General features: G+C 39.8%; 1 protein-coding gene across 1 annotated transcript in view; it reads right to left on the bottom strand.

Annotated features, from left to right (window-relative positions):
- The window catches only part of DNAH5 (dynein axonemal heavy chain 5), a 194,236-nt gene that overhangs the window by 112,944 nt on the left and 60,177 nt on the right, over window positions 1-21,115 (bottom strand). Inside the window, exons 25-35 of the mRNA XM_037154551.2 lie at window positions 20,138-20,356; window positions 17,640-17,702; window positions 17,017-17,255; window positions 16,071-16,311; window positions 13,720-13,919; window positions 10,523-10,676; window positions 8,875-9,038; window positions 5,486-5,642; window positions 2,971-3,183; window positions 2,006-2,230; window positions 129-301 (exon numbers count right to left, since the gene is read on the bottom strand). Coding sequence (XP_037010446.2) covers window positions 129-301; window positions 2,006-2,230; window positions 2,971-3,183; window positions 5,486-5,642; window positions 8,875-9,038; window positions 10,523-10,676; window positions 13,720-13,919; window positions 16,071-16,311; window positions 17,017-17,255; window positions 17,640-17,702; window positions 20,138-20,356 — 2,048 coding nt within the window. The remainder of the gene's footprint in view (window positions 1-128; window positions 302-2,005; window positions 2,231-2,970; window positions 3,184-5,485; window positions 5,643-8,874; window positions 9,039-10,522; window positions 10,677-13,719; window positions 13,920-16,070; window positions 16,312-17,016; window positions 17,256-17,639; window positions 17,703-20,137; window positions 20,357-21,115) is intronic.

The following is a 21,115-nucleotide window of genomic DNA, read 5'->3' as shown; positions in this document are numbered from 1 at the left end:
GACTTTGGAATAAAAGAGCTTATAACCCCTAAAGAGACATTAAGCAGAAATCCCCTGAGTCACTGCCAAGAATAAAGATGTTGGGGGCAGGGGACAGAGGTTGTGGAATCACAGAACCCTTTCACTACCTGTCTGTGAGCGGAGTTATGACAAGCCTGTCAGTGCAGCCCAAAAATTCATTCTGGTATACGAACGCCACATCTGTGATGCGAATCGTCATCTTGTCGGCATCTTCATTAAAATAGAATCTGCACTGTTTCAACCATTCAAAGTCTGTAGGGCTCTTGATATGCATGTGACACTGAAATGCAAAATGCATGGGTCAAAACTGGGATGAGAACTATTTATTAAGCATGCATGTTAGCACCCAGGTATATCGTAAGGTGAAGTAAGTGGAACTCAAAGACTACCCGACTCGTTCGGATGTGTCAGCTGCGCTGCTGTCCAACCTACCCCTCCACTGATCAACGAAAAAAGATACTTCAGGAGACATGGGTGTGGGAAAATTCAAGAGAAACCTCTCACTACGCTTCCCAATTTAAGCAGCATGAAATATTTTAATAATATGATATTCACTTCTTAAATTTCACCCTTAAATGCCTGAGACCACAGTTCTAGCCATGAAATACTGAGATGGAAAACACCTTTTGGCATTCAAAGACAGAACCAAGTAGTCTCATGACTACTAAAAAGGCATCATTTGTGCTTATGACAAGGTACATTGTTGGTTTTATTTAAGTCCACTAATTATTTTTCCTGGGATTTACAGAGGGCCAAAATTTCTAAACCTAATGGCAGGTTATTGCTCAGCAATACTTTTGGTTTGATTTTTTTAACCAAAATTTTAAGCCACCTTAATCTTTTTCGTTGACAAATAAGAAACCTAAAATTACCCTGGCCCTGGTCAGTGTGGCTCAGCTAGTTAGCGTGTCATCCCATAACCGAAAGATTGTGGGTTCAATTCCCAGTTGGGGGATATATGTAGGTTGAGGTTGAGGTCCCCAGTCTGGGTGCATAAAATCCCCAGATTTTTTTGTGCATCCAGAGAGCAGTCTGGGTGCACAGAGTCCCCTGGTCTGGGCTCATATGGGAGGCACCAATCAATGTTTCTCTCTAACATCAATGTTTCTTTTTCTCCCTTCCTCTCTCCCTTCCTCTCTCTCTAAAAGAAAAATGTCCTCAGGTGAGGATAAATAAAAATTAAAATTACCCTGAGCCCTTTATTCCTCAGAGAGGCAAAGAGGGTGCTTAAACATTAAGAAAGAAGATTAGCACACAACAGCTTGAATGTGCTGCCTTATTTCCATCATATCCGAACCAATCTTTCATAATCTTCTTTACATAATGGGGTGAGACATGATCCAGAAAATTATTATGAAAGTAAGAGTGTCTTGCCTCTTATCTAATGTCCTATTTCATAGTAGAGGACAAATTTCTTTTCTTTTCACATTTCCTATTTTCAATAGCTACTAAACTCTTTTCCTCCCTGTTCTCTTTTAAAGGCAAAAATCTGCATGACACCTGAATGTCACAAAGTATATTATAAAAAACTATTTGCAGTCAATGACATAAAATGTAGTAAAACTTGTTAGAGCTGTGATTTATCAAAAGCCTTAAAGGAAGGGCTAAGTGACTCTACCGGCAATACTACCTATCAATTCTGTAGCAAGAGAGTGGTAATCATCTATATCTAAAAGGTGCACAGGACAAATGAATGCTTTTCAGGATGCTCATGACATTTCAGTATTTAAAATAATCACATGGTGAATTTTAAAATAAAGCCTAATTGCCTCAATAATATCTTAGCAGAGATTATTGGAATATGACTGAAATCTCATCTAAGGACAAAAGAAAACCTAACAAAGAAGCTCTCGTCATAAAAGTGATTCTTTGCCTGAATTTAACCTTTGCACTGAGTTCATTCAAACTAGTTCCAGTGGGTAGTCACAGACAGTCAGCAGTGTGTGCTTTCCTGCGCCTGCCATGGCATTCATACAGCACTTACCAGGTCATCGAAGATGTCCCTTTGGTGCACGTGAATAGTGATCAACGTCTCGTATTTAACTCGTTCCATGGAACTCAGATCTTTGGTTGTAATGTCGATCAATGTATTCAGCAGCTCCAAGAAGGACTGATTGGTTTTCTGCATGATTTTTTTATCAAACTTGGCATTTCTAAGGGCTTCTTCTGAATCCCGAGTCCATATTATTTGAATTCCTAATAATCCAACCTTAGGGAAATAAAACGGCTTCATGAGTGTATAAGGCACATGATTGTATTTAAATAGAAATTATAATGTAGTGAACAGTTGTGGTTATTATGCAAATATGTCACCAACCTTGATTACATCACCTTGATATGTTATATCAGAACTTAGAAACACTATTCGCATTGTTTACCTGATGACTAAATATGTATAACCTTGTAATGTATCTACAATTTTTTCTTACAATTTTAAGTCATTTATTGTTTAAGTCATATTTCTCCCCAGCTAGATTTTAAGTTACTGACAGGGAAAGCATATGTCTTAAACCTGCTTTTCCCAAACAAACAGTGTTTATGTGCAGTAGATACTTGCAAAATCTTCACTGATCACAATGACTAAGAAAATATTGTTTTCTGTAGTTTAATGCTAAAACATAGTTCTCCTTTTTCTGGCAAAACATATACTCGATACATTTTTATAATTTTTGTACTAAAGAGATTCAGTAAGGAAAAAAGTTTTAAATTAAACAAAATATATTAAGTATTTCTACTATATATATATGTGTGTGTGTGTATATACATATATAAAACAAGTAATCTGTAGTTGAAATATTTCAGCTTATCTACATTTAGAAAATTCTTATAAAAATCTTAATATTGGTCCAGAATTAAATAGAAGCCAGTTGTGTAGTTTACAATAGAAAATGTATGAGCTCTAAAATGACTATTCTGTAAAAAAATACTTTCCGATTTCAATACACTGACCTGAGCAGGGAAGGAAGAAAGAAATTCAATCAGTTGGAAATCTGTTTCTTGAATATTTTCCGCTGCCTGGCAAATCACGTGATGTAATGAGGACTTGGATTCCTCCAAGAGAGAATTAAGCCAAACTTCCACATTGCCCTCTGCCATCACAGGTTTATCCAATTCAATTGTCTCACCCTCTCGAGAGGAAATTGACAGAATGCGATCATAGATCTACGTTAGAAGCCAAAAAAATAGCTATATTCATATAAAGAATAATTCCTCCATTGCTCTCATGTCACTGTTATCCTTCCTACAGAAGCTAAGCTACAGATTATAACATAAAAGTCAAAATATGATATAAAATCAATTTCAAAACAGTAGAGAAGATGTTATCCATGAAAGCTAAAAGGGAATACTAAATCAATTCTAAAAAGTCTACACTTCAGAGGGAAAAACTTGTTTTCTAAAAGAAATATTCAATATAAATATGATGATCCAAAATCTGTAGTTTCCCCAAATGAAATGAAACTCTCTGAGAGCCTGTCATCCACACTAGCTTATCAGGTTGACATTAGCAATGGCCTGGCCAATATGATCAATGCAAACACCTAACAAGGTAACTCTAATTCTGAACTCTACAGTGTGCTCCTTACAGGAGCTCCTGGTTGTTCACAATGTTTTCTAATTCAAATTGTGTCTGTCCGCCCCCCGCCAAAAAAAACCAAAACAACTGTATGTTGAAGCCCTAAGCCTCAGTACCTGTGACTGGGACCTTATTTGGAGATAGAGTCTTTGCAGATATCATTAAGTTAAGAATAGGTCTTGGAAAATAGTGGACCCTACCTAATCCAATGAGTGGCATCCTTGGAAATAGAAGGAAATTTAGACACAGATGCACAGGAAGAATGTCATGTGAGGACAAAGGCAGAGAGTGGAGTGATATGTCTACAAGCTGAGGGACACCAAGGGTTTCTAACAACCACCAGAAACTGGGAAAGAGGCATAGAACAGATTCCCCCTCAGAGCCTCCAACAGGAACCAGCCCTGTCAACACCTTGGTTCAGAATTCTAGGCTCCAGAACTGGGAGAGAATAAACCACTATTGTTTCAATGGAGGAAAGTCTTGGGAAACTAATATACTCCCTCACATATGTGCACTCCTGCCCCACCTCCACTTGCCATTCCTATGACCAGAACAGGTGTCCCTTCTCCACCTCCCTGGTTATGTTTCATTTACCTTCAAAAGTCAGTTCAAACACCATATTCTCCTGCAGGAAGCCTTCTCTCACACCCCTTCCACCCAGGTTAAAGCTCCCTGCCAAGCATTTCATGATCCTTGGGTACAATACTAGCACACAGCAAGTCAAAAATTACCAACAGTTTGTCAAATTTCTCTTGAATGTCGTAGTGCCTAAAAATGACTTCAGTACTATTTATGATATATTTTTCCGTGGAACCCTGTGTCTAGCATCATGCCTGGCACATAGCAAGGTGCTTGAACTTACAGGGCTGGCTTTTCACTGCTTACAATGGCTTCTCTCTGCCACTGCACTAATTGCACACTATAGACTCCACCAGATCGTGAATTCCCGGGACTTTGTAAACTCCCATTGTCAGGCATGACATCTGGCACACAACAGTTGCTCAGCAAGTGCAGACCGCATGGTAGGATGATAAATGAATGGTACTATGGGTTTGCATGAAGCATTAAAGGGAACTGATCATATTATCAAACTGGTGGCATCACTTTCCTGGGGAATTCTGCGTGAAGGGATGGATTAGTTGGACAACAGGGGTGTCCCACCCGTGGCCTGAGGGCCACGTGCAGCCCAGGATGGCTCTGAATGCAGCCCAGTGCAAAATTGTAAATTTACTTAAAACATTATGAGATTTTTTGTTTTTCTTAGTGTTTGTGCACTTAATGTGTGGCCCAAAACAACTCTTCTTCTTCCAGCGTGGCCCAGAGACACCAAAATGTTGGACGCCTCTGGATTAGACAAAGTCCCCAGCCCCTGTAGAAATGTGGTCTCCCTCACATTGAATGATCTCTCTTGGGACCCATACAACTCCATGATTCTACAAGGTTGTTGGAAGTGTTAAAAAAAAAAGGTTTAAAGTAAGCATGATGAAATGCAGGGAAGACCATCATGCCAAAAACGTCTGAAGCCTGATTCAAACAGTCAGCTCACAGTGAGCATTCTGTTTAGTCAAGGCACTATTTTATGAGCAATTGCTTTCTTTGTTTTATTGAATTTCTACAGTTAACTTGACATATAAAACCATGAAAGCTACAGACAGTGCATTCTTCATCACAGTTAAAGCATTGTTATTCAAATGTGCACTCTGGATGTTTTTTAAAAATTCACATAGTTCTGAAGCTAAATTGGGCCCAAAAGTTTGCTTTGTCACTGGCCTAAACTTAGTGGCCAGGGAAGCAATGCTTTGTAAACACAACATTGGAGGACCATTTAATAAAGACAGCAGAGACTCTAAGGTACAGTCACTGCTGGCCAGTAACTAGAATTAGGCGAACCTTTTCATGGAACTTCACAGTTTTAATGTTGTCAAACACATTCAGCAAATGAGCTTGTATAGTGTGCGGGTCGGAGGCCTGCCCCAGAATCTCCAGAAGGGCCGGGTCTGAGACGAAGAAGAAGCGAGGAAAGCAAAGCCGTTTTTTCTCCAAGTATCTAAGTGGGAAGGGAAAAGATAAAATGTTGTGAACACACAAAGCAAGACTCTAGGAATAAATTATTCTGGGTGGGAAAAAAGAAAAATTTTTAGACAATCTGAACTTCTCACATCCCGTTCAGTGTTTTGGTTTTGCTTTCCTTACTGATTTGGCCAGGTAGTATTCCATCTTCCGATGGGGAAGCAAGTTCCCTTGCCAGAATTGCTGGAACATTCTCCACAAGAGTAATGTATGCATTTGACTTAATCTAAAGAATCGTATGCTTTCTTGCAGAAAATGGGGAAAACACACCCAGGACATTTTTGTTTTATTTTATTTGGAAACAGCACTGTCAGATAAAGGGTGCTGCATTCATGGAACAGCATCTTCAAAAATCCAATGAATCCATCACCAAAGCAGAAGCAAAATGCAGCTGCAAATGAGCTCAGTGAAAGGCATTGACTCTGCTCTCCGCCTCCCGGAGTTAGAGACCCAGTCCGTGTTTCCATCATTGCCCTGCTTTCAACCGCACTTCTGTTTCTCCATTTGCTTTATTTTATGATAATTCCTTATGTTATGGGTATTTTTTCTGTTCTCATACCTATGCTTTTTTTTCTTTTTATTGATTATACCATTACAGTTGTCCCATTTCCCCCCTTCATTCCCCTCCACCCTGCACACCCCCTCCCCCACCATTCTCCCCTTTAGTTTATGTCCATGTGTCACAAGTTCTTTAGATTCTATATTTCCCATGCTATTCTTGCCCTCCCCCCTCTCTATTTTCTACCTATCGTCTATGCTACTTATTTTCTGTACCTTCTCCCCCCTTCTCCTCCTCCCACTCCCCGGTTGCTAACCCTCCATGTGATCATTTCTATGGTTCTGCTCCTGATCTAGCTGTCCTCTTAGTTTGCTTTTGTTTTAGGTGTGGTTGTTAATAACTGTGAGTTTGCTGGGTCCCTCCAACAAACCCTCTGTGAGCCTGGGCCTATGCTTCTGTATCTTCATTTTCTAGCACATTCTGATATAATTAATGCAGTTTTAATTGCAGTTTCTTCTTGAAATCCTGCCATACCTATTAAACTCTGGGTTTTTTTATTTCTAGTCTTTCATTTGAATTCAATATCATTTCTTTCTTATTTTTTATTTGTATTATTTATGTTTCCTATACAAAATTATGAGAGAATTATTTTTTATTTCATAGAAGCAGAATTCTCTTCTTAGTGTTTTTACTAAAAGACTACCTGCATGAGAAGTGGAAGCCAGGTGGCAAGCTCAGGGGCATAAAGGGGGGGCTCTCATTAGCCCATGTTCAACCAACCACTGGACTTTTGCCCAGTGGGGTGTCCAGGATGAGGGCCAGAGCTAAATTCCTCGGCATAAAAGAGAAGGATTTTCTCAGACTCTGAGAGAGGCAAGGAAGGGAAGGTCATCCAGGGAGAGGCCGGTGGTAGGGAGGAACTTGGGAAGGAAATGGGCGGGTCTCCAGTGCTGACAGTGGGTGAGCTTGCTGTGTGCGTTGCCATCTTCTCCTTCGACTCTCACAGATCATTTAGTAAAATATACATTACGAGCTAGTAGTCTCTGGGCAATTTGGATGTATTCACTTTGGGCATACGAAAAAGCATAAAATCTGGCCTCAAAGAGCAGGAAGGATAAAAGCAGAGGCTGCTGAAAGAGTCTCCTCTCATACATCCCCTCATTTTCTTGAAGTCTTACTTTAATGCTCACAATGTTTTCTTTTGTTTGCGCTAGCTTTTTACATTCCTTACTTTAAATGTTAATTTTATCATTTTGAATACCCTAATCCTTCTTATTTATATAACTTTGATTTTTATTCTTAATAACTTCCTTGCCAATTCCTAACCGCTACTTGCCTAGTCTGATTCTGCTCATGAGTCAGGTCATGTTTTCTATTCGTCCAGACCAAGATGGAAGGAGGCACCTGGAATATAACAACCAGACCTCCATTTCAAAGGAGAGGAGACAACTTGTTCCTGATCTGTGAAGATCAGCATCAGTGAGAGGGTCTCGTTTTTGTGTAAACGTTAGTACTCAAGTGTTTATACTGGGCTTACACATTTTGGCTCATAACTTCTCCTTGATACCAGGTACAAAAGCCAAGGGCAGCTCAGTAACGAGTGTGAGTAATTTCAGAGTAGACTCTTTCTCTGAGGGGTTATGAAATAATGACATATTATCAAGTGACACAGTAGTAGAATGTGTCCATAATAAGGAGAAAAAATGAGGTTAAAAAAAAGAAAACTTGAGGGTGTGTGTGTGCATCCTCACAGTTCTGGATCTCTAGAGAACCCTGAGCAATGCAATAATCAATAGTTTACCAAAGTTTCTCCATACATACTGACTATTCTGAAGAGATTAACAGTTTAGAAGGGGTGATGTTTAAAAGTCTGTGTATTTCAATTATAAAATAATTCCTGGAAATGAAATGTATATCACAGTAACTATAGTTAATGATATGTATTACATATTTAAAAGTTGCTAACAGTGTATTTTTAAAGTTCTCATCACAAGAAAAAAATGTAACTATGGACAGTGACAGATGTTACCTAAACTTACTGTGCTGATCATTTTGCAATATATAAAGATATCTAATCATTATGTTGTTCACCTGAAACTAATATAATGTTATATGTCAATTAGAATTCAATAAAAAGTAAAAAATAAATAAAAGCAGGTGTAGAAAAATGTTTCTACAATAGTATTATTTAACATATTTCTATTTCCATAATTTTATTTTGACTCTCCAAAAAGGAAAAAAATAAAACTTATTATTACTCTTGAAATTCACACAGCCTCCATATACACAAGAATGTTGTGCATACTGATCTTGTTTCTGTATAATCTTGACTATTTGTACCCACTACAAATTGTTCAAACTGTTTTTGGGTCAGTGTAATGAAATATGTTGGTTCCTAAGATATTTTTTTCAAGAAGCATACCAGAAAAATAGGTGCATTAATTTATAAACCATGGACTGCATGAGAATGTTTGCAAAATCCAGTTCCAGTAATAAAAGATGTCTTAAGTGCTATAATTCCAACACCAGGACAAATCTAGTAAATGCTTGGAGACACTAGAAGGCTCCAAACTATCAGTTTTACCTGTGCAATGTGGGACATGAATTAGTCCTCAGCAAAAGAAAACTGTCTTGGCTAATTCTGTGTAATCTCTCTGGTCCCTTCCATCTCTAGGATGCTAAGACAGCCTTCACAGAGCGGTGAACTTACCCAGTGAGGGATTTCTGGCATAATTCCAACTGGTCCATCAAGTGTGGTAATAGCTGCCCCATCATTTCATCTCCAACACAGCACTGAACCACGTTTGGCATTTCATGCGCCCGATTCATGATCTTCACCCAGGACTTATCGATATTGGAAAAGCGTTTGGCTTCCTGTGAGAATGAGGTGACACAGCACACTGGGACACGTCTGCCGTCTTCAGTACAGAGCCTTTCACGCACCTTCCACTAAGGACAGATTTCTGACCAGTCTGGATACCCAGTGTTACATGCCTGAAATGTCACATGGTCCAGTCCTCCTCGGGCTTTTTCCACCTACCACCCTCTTTCTTAAATAAGAATCTTTAGCTCACCCCTCCTACCCCATTATGTTAACTAAAAACAGGAAACAGCTATGAAAGTAATAATACAGTATGGGAAAATGTGGAAGGAAAGGACATTCCCAAATGTTTCCACCAGTTATCTCTAAATGAAAGAAATTTTTCATTTTTCAAATTTGCTACACTGAGCATTGAATTGCTTGTGTATTTAGAAAGTAAAATAATAAAAATAAGATACAAAATTAATTTTAGCATGATGCTAACATTGCAAATTTTTTTAAAAGTTTTTTGAGGGAAAATTCAAAATGCACAGATTATTTTGAGAAAGTAGGAATTACTTTTATTTTCATCATTAAAACTTTATTTGTTCAAAGAGCGTGTACTATCGAATATGAGAGCAAGGAACCCCACCTAGTCCTAGCATGTGCAGTAGTAGTACATGCAAGTTTCCCTTCTTAAGTCCAACTTGAGATTCTTCTCTACCCATCAAGAAGAAAAACATGACCAAATATGAAAGCAAAAATAAGTAAATAAATGCTTAAAATTTTAGTGTATGCATATATTCACTGATAGCCAAACAATAAATCAGCCAATACATCTGTCCTCTACAATTAAACTGAAAAGAAACCAAAGAGAAAGCCAGACACCTAAGTAAAGAGAACACTCACCATAATCATGCCTCTAAAACTCAAATGTATGGTTAACATGTTATAATTCTGCAAACAACTTAAGGTAATTGAATAAGAATCTTTGAGATTAGATTTTAATTTTTTTAATACCTCAAAATACACTCTATATCTACCTAGTGAGATGATTATAATTTGATGAGAAAAACACACGCAACACTTAAGAAGAGGGCCTTTTTGTTTGAGAGCTTTTTTCCGACAGATTTCCACCCCTCAATTTTACAGTTCAGATATAATTGGGTATATTGTGTAGTGTGAGTTATTTTAAACTGTCAGTGGTAGAAGAACAAATTATCCCACCATTGTTAAGATAACTATTCCATAATTCTACACTGTTCCAAAGTCTACCTTCAAATTATCTGAAGTGTATCAATTATGCGGGAATTCATTCTTTTTTTTAACCTTCCATTTCCTGTAAAACCTCACAGCTCTGTAGCATTCTTACTTTGCTTCTCACGCCCCTTCTTTTCCATAATTACTCTCTCTTTGAAAACCAGTTCAACGGCAACTACAAAAAAATCAGGGAGGCGGTGGCTCAACAGAAGCTGAATTACATTTTTTTAAAGAATTGTTACTTATTAGTTCTCTAAGTTAAACACAAAATGAAAGCATTTTTTGAAAATTCCCAAACCTTAGGAAGCTGCTTGGCAATGTCTCCTCCCACAAAGACGGCTTCTAGGTAAATCCACAAGTTTTGCACCGTCATCCAGTTTTCGATGATGTCTGTCGAGTTGGAAAGTAGCTGCACCCATTTCTGGATCTGGGCTTTGAATGGCATGTTGTACCTAGAATGGGAATTACATTCAGCATTTAGGATTTTGTGATGGTTTCATTTTATTGTTGTTGTTTTCAAATAAAAATGGCTTTTAAATGTCCTAATTTTTACCTACTTCTTTAAAACTCTAATTAGGTTGCTGGCCTGTAAAATGATGCTACCACGTGATTAAGTCACCACCATTGACTGGACATTGTTGGACTAACTTTTTCCCTTTTGATCCATAGCACAGTGGGGTGGGAGACGTGTCCCCTGAGGAGCAGAGGTTTCACTTCCCCTGCTGCCACGGTAGGATAATTCTGGTCATTGCTGCTGCAGCCAACAGAGTAATGTTCTTGCTGCTGAGCTTCTGTGTAGTTCCATGGCAACAGAGATCTTTGTCTTACTCATTTTTCTTCCTAGCACCATAAAGAACACTTGGCACATAGTAGTTGTTCAATAAATTTATGTTGAATGCATATTCCTCACACAACTCTGTGGATTCGATGCCGTGAGTAAACAAATTTCCCCATCCCTCACACAAATAATTTTCACTTAATTTACATGTGTGCCTTCTCTCCCTCCTTAGGGTGTGGCATCTTCCATCTGTCCCTCGTTCTGAGTATGAACAGTAACCAAATTTGTTAAATCTCACCAAACCCTAGGTAGTTCAGACTCAATGTTACCAATGACCTAAATCTCCAAAACCAATTTGGGGGGTATTTTTATTTTATTTTTTATTGTTGCTCGAGTACAGTTGTCTTTTTTTCCCCCATTACCCCCCACCCTGCCCCATCCCTCCCTGCCTCCCACCCTCAATCCTACACTCTTTGGCTTTGTCCATGTGTCCTTTATATATGTTCCTTGATGACCTTCCCCTGTTTTCCCCAATTAGCCTCTCCCCATTCCCTGCTGGTTGCTGTCAGTTTGTTCTTTTTTTTAATTATTCTTTTTAAAAAATTTTTAAATTATTGTTCAAATACAGTTTTCTGTCTTTTACTCCCATCCCAGCCCACCCCCCACAGTGCTCCCCACCTCCCTCCCATTTCCACCCCTGTTTTTGTCCATGTGTCCTTTATACTTGTTGCTGTGAATCCTTCCCCTTTCCCCCTGAAATTTCGTCCCCTCTCTCCTCTGGTCCCTGTTAATCTGTTCTCTATTTCAGTGTCTTTGGTTATATTTTGCTTGCTTGTTTGTTTTGTTGTTTAGGTTCCTGTTAAAGTTGAGATCATATGGTATTTGTCTTTCACCACCTGGCTTATTTCAGTCAGCATAATGCTTTCCAGTTCCATCCATGCTGTTGCAAAGGGTAGGAGCTCCTTCTTTCTTTCTGCTGCATAGAATTCCGTTGTGTAGATGTACCATAGTTTTTGGATCTATTCATTTACTGATGAACACCTAGGTTGTCTCCATCTTTTGGCTATTGTAAATTGTGCTGCTGTGAACTTACATGACTCCACTCTAAGAAGACAAGCAACCCAATTAAAAAGTGGGCAAAGGACTTGAACAGATACTTCTCCAAAAAGGAAATACAGAGGATCCAAAGACACATGAAAAGATGCTTAATATCACTAGCTATCAGAGAGATGCAAATTAAAACCACAATGAGATACCACTTTACACTGGTCAGAATGGCCATCATAAACAAAGCAACAAACAAGTGTTGGAGAGATTGTGGGGAAAAGGGGACCCTAATCCATTGTTGGTGGGATTGCAGACTGGTACAACCACTATGGAAAACAGTATGGGATTTTCTAAGAAAACTAAAAATGAATTTGCCTTTTGACCCAGCAACTCCACTGCTAGGATTATATCCTAAGAACCCTGAAAAACCAATCCAAAAGTTTGTTCTTTATTTCACTGTCTCTGGTTATATTTTTCTTGCTTGTTGTTAGGGAACCTTAGTGCACTGTTAGTGGGAATGCAGACTGGTGCAGCCACTGTGGAAAACAGTGTGGAATTTCCTCAGAAAACTAAAAGTGCAACTGCCTTTTGACCTAGCAATTCCACTGCTGGGATTATACCCTAGGAATCCTGAAACACCAATTCAAAAGAACCTATGCACCCCAATTTCATAGCAACATGATTTACAATAGCCAAGTGCTGGGAGCAACCTAGGTGGATGTCGGTAAATGAATGGATCAAAAAACTGTGGTGCATTTACACAATGGAATTCTACTCAGCAGAAAGAAAGAAGGAACTCTGACCCTTCACAATAGCATAGATGAATCTGGAAAGCATTATGCTGAGTGAAATAAGCCAGGTGGTGAAGGACAAATACTGTATGATATCACCTATAAGTGGAACCTTAATCTGAAACCTAATTTTATATTCTAGAGTATTTCAAACACTTAGATGCACCCAGTAAATGAACAGAATGAGAATTTTTTTAATTATTGATACACATGTACACTGAGATAAAAGTAGCATTTTAAAGAGAGAATAACAATAAATATATATCTCATTGATATCCACAGTCTACGTGATTACCATCTATTGAAGAAGATCCTAGTGAACAGAATTATTTCAGATAGAGCAATGGGAAGCAATGAACCATGGAAATGCAAGTCCATGGGTCTGCAGTTTCCCTGTTACTGTCAAACAGCGTTAGGCTGGCACCAGCCTGCACTGTTTTACTTTTCTTTATGAATTAAATCCACTATCTTGATCATGAAAGTATGTGCACTTCTAGTCCATAAACTTGTTGGCAAAAAGCTTTTCCAGGTAGAGCAATTATTCTAAATTCAGCACAATCTTCCCCTGGACTCTGGAGCCTGCTGAGCTGTCGGGTGCGGCGAGCCTGTCAGCAGCCAAGTTGAAACGAGATCCACTTGGCTAATTGCATGCTTGTGTCACTTTGTCCAATAGATGGTCTCAGATACACTCCACAAACAGGGTGATGAAAGAAAAACAGAAATACACATGCTGTGCCAAAGGATTGAGTAAAAAATCAGCCTTGTTAATATGGACTACTTTGTGTGAGGGGTATTGTTGCATTTATTAAACCTTAATTTCCCTGAAAATGCTTGGTCTTATGGTTCCTAACTCTCAGGAAAAGACGAAGTTTCTCCTACCTGTTGTTTAGCAGGGAGCCCAGCAGCATCAAACTGTCCTCCATGCTGGCGATGATTTCCGAGGCGCCGTCTCCACGCAGAAGGAGTTCTCCACGGGCTTTAAAGTTGCCAAATGTGAATGTTTTGCTGTCCCACTCACTAATCACTTGCTTCAGCTTTTGCTCGATGTCTCTCTCTTTTACAGCGCCAATACAGATGTCCTATTAAAATGGCAAGCTCTCATTTTATCACCTGAAAGGCACACATCCTTCTGCAATAGTCTAGGTTCAACAGAGGTCTTATCTTCACTCTGCTTCATATGTATCCACAAATACTCATATTCCCAGAACTAAACTGCAATATAATTCATGGTATTTGTGTATGTACTTAGAGGTTTAGGAACGGAGATGGAGATGGAGATAATACTAATTAACTGAGCCATAATTTAAAAAAATTTCCCACCAAATTATTCCAGAAAGTTAACCAAAAAAGATGCAACAATGTAATATTATTCAACTATGAGAGCAAAGGAAATCTTGCCATTTGCGACAACATGGATGGGCCTTAATGGTTAAGTAAGATAAGACACAAAGAAAGACAATATCATATCCATTACACGTGGAATTTATAAAGTTAAACTCAAAAATAAAAGTGGTGAATTGGTGGTGACTAGGAACTTGGAGGTGGGGGAATGGGAGATATTTAAGGGTACAAACTTGCAACTAGTAAATGAGTAAGTTCGGGAGATGTGATACACAGTGTAAGTGATTGTAGATAAGAAAACTATAGTATAAACATTAAACTTGCTAGGAGACTAGATCTAAACTGACCTCACCACTAGAAGAAATGATAATTACGTGATAAAAGAGGTGTTCCAATGCTGCAATATAACTGCAATATAAATATATCAACTCAATATGCTGTCCACCTTAAACTTACACAAAGTGTATGTCAATTATATCAAAAATTTTAAATGGGTATCAAGAATATGCAGTAAACATTTAAGTTCTGAAACTTTAACCAGACTCAAAATTTAATGTGTCTCCAATTTAACTCAAATCCACACAGTATGGGAGGAAGGCTTTATCAGAAACCAGATTTCTTCCCAACTCTGAGCACTTTCCCAGTCTCCCGGACCACAGGTCAAGTCCTGCTCTTGCTCTCTCCCCACCTCATGCTCTGCTCCTCTTGCTGAGCTCTTCTATGGCCCTTTCATATCTCTAGGCAAGACCCACATCTGACTTGCCTACTGGATTTCACTACTTAAACATATAAGGGAACTCCAAACACAATTTGTGTAATATCAGTCGTGCCCAAAATCGAGTCCACGGTCTTTGCACCTTGTCACTCAACCTGATTCCCCTCCAATATTCCCAACTCAGTGATAAGCCCCCATCATCCATCTAGATCTCTCAGGGAACCTAGGGTCCATCCTTAGCCCCTCCCCCTTGCTTCTCCTACTGTGTTTCCTCCAGCACCAAATTCTACCCAGTTTTACCATCTAGAGATCTCTTTAATCTTCCCTCCCCTCTCCAGCTTCACTAACGGCCCACTCATCCAACACACCATCATCTCTTGTCTCGGATATTCTTATAACTTCCCAGTTGGTTTTCCTATCATCCCCCCTGCCCTCTTCTAATCCTTTCTCCACACAGCTACCAGAGTGAACTTGATAACATGAAAATCTAACCATGGCATCTGCTGCTCAAAATACACCTTCCAGATGACTCCTTATTCCTCCGAAGCCTAAAATCAATCAATTGTTCCAGCCCTGCTGCACCTCCCCTGTCTCAGCAATCTCCTCTCTCCCCAAGCCTGACCCAGATGCTCTGGTCTTCTTACGGCCCCCCCACAAACACCTCAGACCCTTCGCACGTGCTTTTGTCTCTGCCTGGCACTGTCGGGTTTTTTCTTTGCACTTTCCAAGTCCTTCATCACCACCACACAAGCGCGCTCCCCTTACACAGCCTATCCTGTGTGTGCACCCTCCCTGCCCTACTTTTATCACCTTTCTCCCACCCCCCAGACGAGCCACGCCCCTTTTACTATAGTGACTCCATAGGCCGTCATACTTCCCCTTCAATGGTACTTACCACAGCTTGTAACTATGTCCTTATTTGTATAAATATTTGATTAAACAAATTAATTAATGAACTATGAATGCAGAGATGCAACCACCTGTTCCCAGCACTTAACACAGAACTGGTGGCATGGACATTTGTTTAAGGAATTAATACTTGGATGCCAGGGAGAAAAAAAGAGTTTTAATTGTCCTGCCATGGTACACTACGTTCCACAGTGTAGGAATACTATCAAATAAATTCCACGGCTCCCCCCGCACCCCACCCCAGCATGCTGTCTCTCAGCTGTACCTCTATTTCCTCTTTGTATTTCAGAAGTGGTGCCTCCATGATGTTTTTTAACTTAAAAGCTTCATTCTTCACATCCAGACTGTGCCCCGTGAGAGCAGCGATCCTTCCCCAGTGCCTCTCCATCACGGCCTTGTTGGCCATGAGCTCCAGCAGCGGGCAGCACTCGCTGAAATCATCGATGGTCTTCTTCAGATCCAAAAAGGCCTGCCAGTCCTTTGAGGCCCGGGGCAGCTTCCGACACCTGTGAAGGGAAGGCGCTGGGAAAGTCCATTCGAATCTGAGCCCAGAAGTCCAAGTCCAAGATTGTCTGCCAGCATTTCTATCGAAAATAGTCATTTCAAATGCCTACCATATTTTTAAATCTCATGAGTCGGATGATACTTGTCAGTACATTTTTATAACAATTACTCCTCCCAAACAACTAACTAGATAAAAGGGCATTATTTTAAAGGATAAAGGTGCCACTTGATTCAATTCAATTCCACAAACACATCTTGAGACTCTCTACCAAATACAAAGCACAGCAGAGAAAGTATCTGGCTGGGGATCAAAAAAAATACAACAAATGACCCTCCATTATCTCTGGGTTCAATATTAAACAGCACATAGAAAAATGATTGGGCTTTTGCTTTTATTCCAGGAAATCATTTAACATTAACTTTTGAGTGTTTGATAAGTGTAATATAAATAGATGTCAGCTCCACCGAGCTGCAGAAAAGCCCCAGACAAGATTCATCTCAGTTTAAGGGATGTGCCTGTCTCCCTGTGTACACACACAGGGTAATGAATAAATAGCATTTGACAAGGGTGGTGTCAAACGGACAACTGCAACACAGCATAACGTGCTTACCACATACCTGGGTGAAAAGAGAACTTGACAGCCAATCAAATAAAAAAGCATTGGAAGTTTAATAGCTCCGAGCATGTTAAACATTTAACATCTCACCTGTTCTGGAACTCTAAAAGTTCATTGTTGATTTTTTCAATATTCACTTCTGACCACAGGATATCATGATAGCTGTTTACAGTTTCTATAACGCTGTTGTACAGGGTATATATTTTCTGGAGTAAATTCAGCTGCTTCTTTATTTCGAGAAGCTGAGGATACTGGGTGGCTGGCAGACCAAAAAGCTCCTCTCCCCCAGTATAGGTGATGTATTTCCGATAGATATTATCAAATTGATTCTAATAAAAACACAAGCGAAAAACTTACCAAAATAATGTATACGTGAACGAACATGCCAAAGAAAAAAAAGACTGGCGAATCAGCAAATTATCAGTGTATGAACCCTGAGCACATATAGAGACGACAGAGTGGTGACTGGGGGGGAGGGTGTAACGGGACTGAATGGTAATGAGAAAAAAACACAATAAAAAATTTTTAAGAGAAGAACACTGAGTGTAATTAATCTCACAGAAACCAATTCTAATTGTAACCACAGCAAATCATATTTTCTTTAATGTAAGCACATACCATATTAGCCTTTCTTGTTCATGGGGGAAAATTATGTGTTTATAACACATTAAGGTTTTGGTCGTGTAGAAGGTCATGGAAACTAAAAAGGTTACCTGAAACATGATAAGCCTATCACTGGCTTCCTGGGGTTTCAAGCTGCTGGCCATTGGACCATTCTGAAACAAAGAGTTAAAATAACCGTAAAATAGAATAATGCATTTACATACAAATTCCATGAGCTCAAAGTATCTGAACATCAAAGTTAGTGTTCATGCATGTCATATACATGATAAGAAACAGTTTTTTATTTTAAAAGGACTCAGGAAAGTAACTCATTTGGGAACATTTTCAAGCCTCACCCCAAATTAATGGCACAACTTTCATATGTCAGGAAATTTTAAAAATTAAAAATAGGTGCTATTCACTTCCTAGCTGTCAAGGCAAAGGTTAGTAACTACTCTATAAGAAACGTCTGCTTTTGAACTAAAGCACTAATGCCAAAAGTCTCACAGACTCAACCATTCTAGCAGCTATCTGTGAAGTAGCCACAATCTCAACACGCCAGTCAGGTTTTCCTGCATTAGAACACCTTAAACATGTAGAGCGCTGTGCTTCTTCACCCACTGAAGCTGGTGCATGGGAAAAACTCCCTAACTTCATTAGCGTTGTAGTTTGTTGTGCTACTAGTTCCTAGCAACATATTTTACCCTATGCTCTACTTATTGTCCTTTTGTAGCATAAAATAATCAGCTAGAAATAGGTCTCACTACACAATATATTCCCAGCAGAAGGCTCTGCACTAAAATTCATATACATGTGATAAAATATGGACTCCATTTGCCTTGTCCACTCTTGTGTCTTTGGCCCCACAGGCAGAGCCTGGCACACGCAGGGCACTCGGCAGTACTCGTGGAACCAATGAGTGCCATGGGGAGGAGGACCACTGTAACTGTACATACACAGTTTTTGTCTATGCAGATTTCAAAATCTACTAAACAACTTCAGTAACAGTCCAATGATGTAATATAAGTAGCACTTTAAATCCCCCATTTCCTATTGAATAATTCTGCATGAACTCTAAGAGGAAAGCATTGTGAAAGGGAAATGGCTTTGCTTTTATGAAAATTAAATTCCCATTCCTATAGAATTTCATTAAATTTGAAACAACAGTTAAACAACAACCACACTTTGCATCCACACCCTTGTATTCCCTTTTACTACATGTGGACACAAAAGTGGGACAGTAAAGAAGGCTGGTCAGAAAAATTAATTCATTTGAAAAATGGTGTTGAAAGAGAGCTTTATGGGCACCCTGGTTGCCAGAAAGATGAACAAATGCATCTTAGAGCAAATTAAGTCTGCAACATCACTGGAGGCAAAATGACAAATGGAAGTTGTCCTGCCTGGGGCACATCATGAGAAGGCAGGGTTCTTTGGGAAAGATAGTAATGCTGGGGAAAATGGGAAGCAGCGGGAAAGAAGGAAGACCAAACACAAGACAGGAAATGAGACTTTTATTATTGACAACATAAAAGAAGCTGTAGTTGTCAGTCTGCAGGAGCTGAGCAGGGCCAGTGAGGACAGGACAGTGTGGACATCATTCATTCACAGTGTACCAGAAGTGGGAGCCTGTTGGTAACTGCCCTGCTTGGTTTCAGAAACTGTAATCCCCCATGGCTAAGCCTGAGTAAAGGACCTTGGAACCATAAGCCACTTAGGAGACAAAGCTTATCTTCCTTGTAGGGGCACCGCCTCTTCTCCCTTTCTCGTCACCTCACTTGGCCCCAGGCTGATGACTGGTTAGCCAATGATGGATAAGAGTCCTCAAAAGAGGGATGACCTAAAACAGGCACAATCATGAAGGGGCCCTCAGGGAAAGACTTGGGGGGCTATAGAAAAAGAAGGTGATGGACCCTCACCCCTTGGCTTTGACATAGCCCAAGTCCTCATTCTGTCTGTAAGAAGTTTCCTAATCTCTTGGCTGCCTTACTTCCCCTGCTTGACTTAAGCCTGAAACAATGCCTTACGCCTGGAACAATGATGGAGGTGGGTGTGGCCCTGTGCTGGAAAGGGTGGGTTCCCTGGGGTGATCAGGCCCAAGAAAGAATGCATAGAATCCTATGAAGCCTACTTTACTAATACCGGTCAATTTAAATGATAAGGGTCGAAGCAGAAAGTGAGTTTGCTCCCCAAAGTTTTATGGCCCTTTAACTATCTGACCCTGACTCAGAATAAGCCCTCAGAGTTCTTTGAATGTTATCTATTATTTAATCATTTCTGCCTGACAATGACTGATGAGCTTTACGCATATACCCTATATTCCTGTGTAAATTTAACCCAATAAAAGCCTGCCAAAGCAAGGGTTGAGGTGCTCTCCTCTTGATAAAGTGGTCAAAGCACTCCAAGGCTTTTTGTCCTTGGAGAGAAGCTACACCATCCCTTTTCTTCCACAGGACTCAGTAGTCTGTGTGAATTTGTCTCATAGCTCATCTACAACACCTTGGACCCCAGAAGCCAGTATCCACGTCAGGAGATCCATGTAACACACACACAGACTTGCACGCTCTATTCACTCTTCCCTGGAAACACACAAGAAAAGCTAGAGTCATACCAAATCATAGTCCAAACAGAACTGCTGACAGTCTTGGCGGAAGACTTCCACAGTGCTAATAAGCTCTTTCCTGAAACTGGGCTGCAGTGAGACTAATTCATTCTGAACTTCTCTGGCACGTGCTAGAAGCTTCTCCCAAGCATAACGCAGGGTATCAACTTTATCCATCTCTTCCTTTGCTATCAGAAGCCCATATTTGTTAAGCAGTGCATAGGATTCCTATACAAAAGAAGAAAAATTTAATTCCTTTCCATCAGATGCATAAATCTACACACAGTCACTCATCAAAGCATTCGAATGGGAAAGATTGGCATTATCAGGACCTACCCAGAGAGTTACTCAAATTGCAAACTGTAAAGCTTAACTGAGCACCTAAGCCCCTGAACTTCAGCTCTTCATCTGTAAAATGGGAAAACTCCCTGGCTGCTTCACAGGATTTTTGTGAACCTCAAAAATATAATTTTAAAAGGGGGGTAGGATCAAGGGTAGGAGGTGTGGATGGCTGAAGTGGAGAAAGTGGTGGGGGGAAATAGAGACAACTGTACTTGAACAACAATTAAAAAAGGAAAATAAGAAAAAAGAGATCATTTTAAATGCATTTGAAAACTATAAATCATTATACAACTAAAAGGTATCTGTCTTGTATTTCACTTGCTGATAAGAGGTTCCAATAGTAAGACACAGAGGATATTCTTGAATCACAGCCTGGGCCACATCGCTGCCCTCAGAATGCAAAATTCTGGATGACCCTCTTGACTAGAACATTAAAAGGAGGCAAGGGTTGGTTTTCATGAGGGAAAAAAAAAAAAAAAACTTTCCCTAAATATCCCTGGCCCCTTCTCCTACTGTTACTCCTCCCCATAGAGGTAGGATGGATATCTCACTGCTGATTTGGGAAAAGACAGCCCGGAGCCCCTCTCCCTCTTCCCTGTTTCTCCTTGGAGGCAATGCCTCTGATTGGCAGCCCCGTCCAATAAA

The sequence above is a fragment of the Artibeus jamaicensis genome, unplaced genomic scaffold, assembly GCF_021234435.1.
Source record: "Artibeus jamaicensis isolate MK-2021 breed Jamaican fruit bat unplaced genomic scaffold, CSHL_Jam_final scaffold_369, whole genome shotgun sequence".
Taxonomy (NCBI): domain Eukaryota; kingdom Metazoa; phylum Chordata; class Mammalia; order Chiroptera; family Phyllostomidae; genus Artibeus; species Artibeus jamaicensis.
The sequence above is the reverse complement of the archived record's forward strand: the minus strand, read 5'-3'. Positions and strand labels throughout refer to the sequence as shown.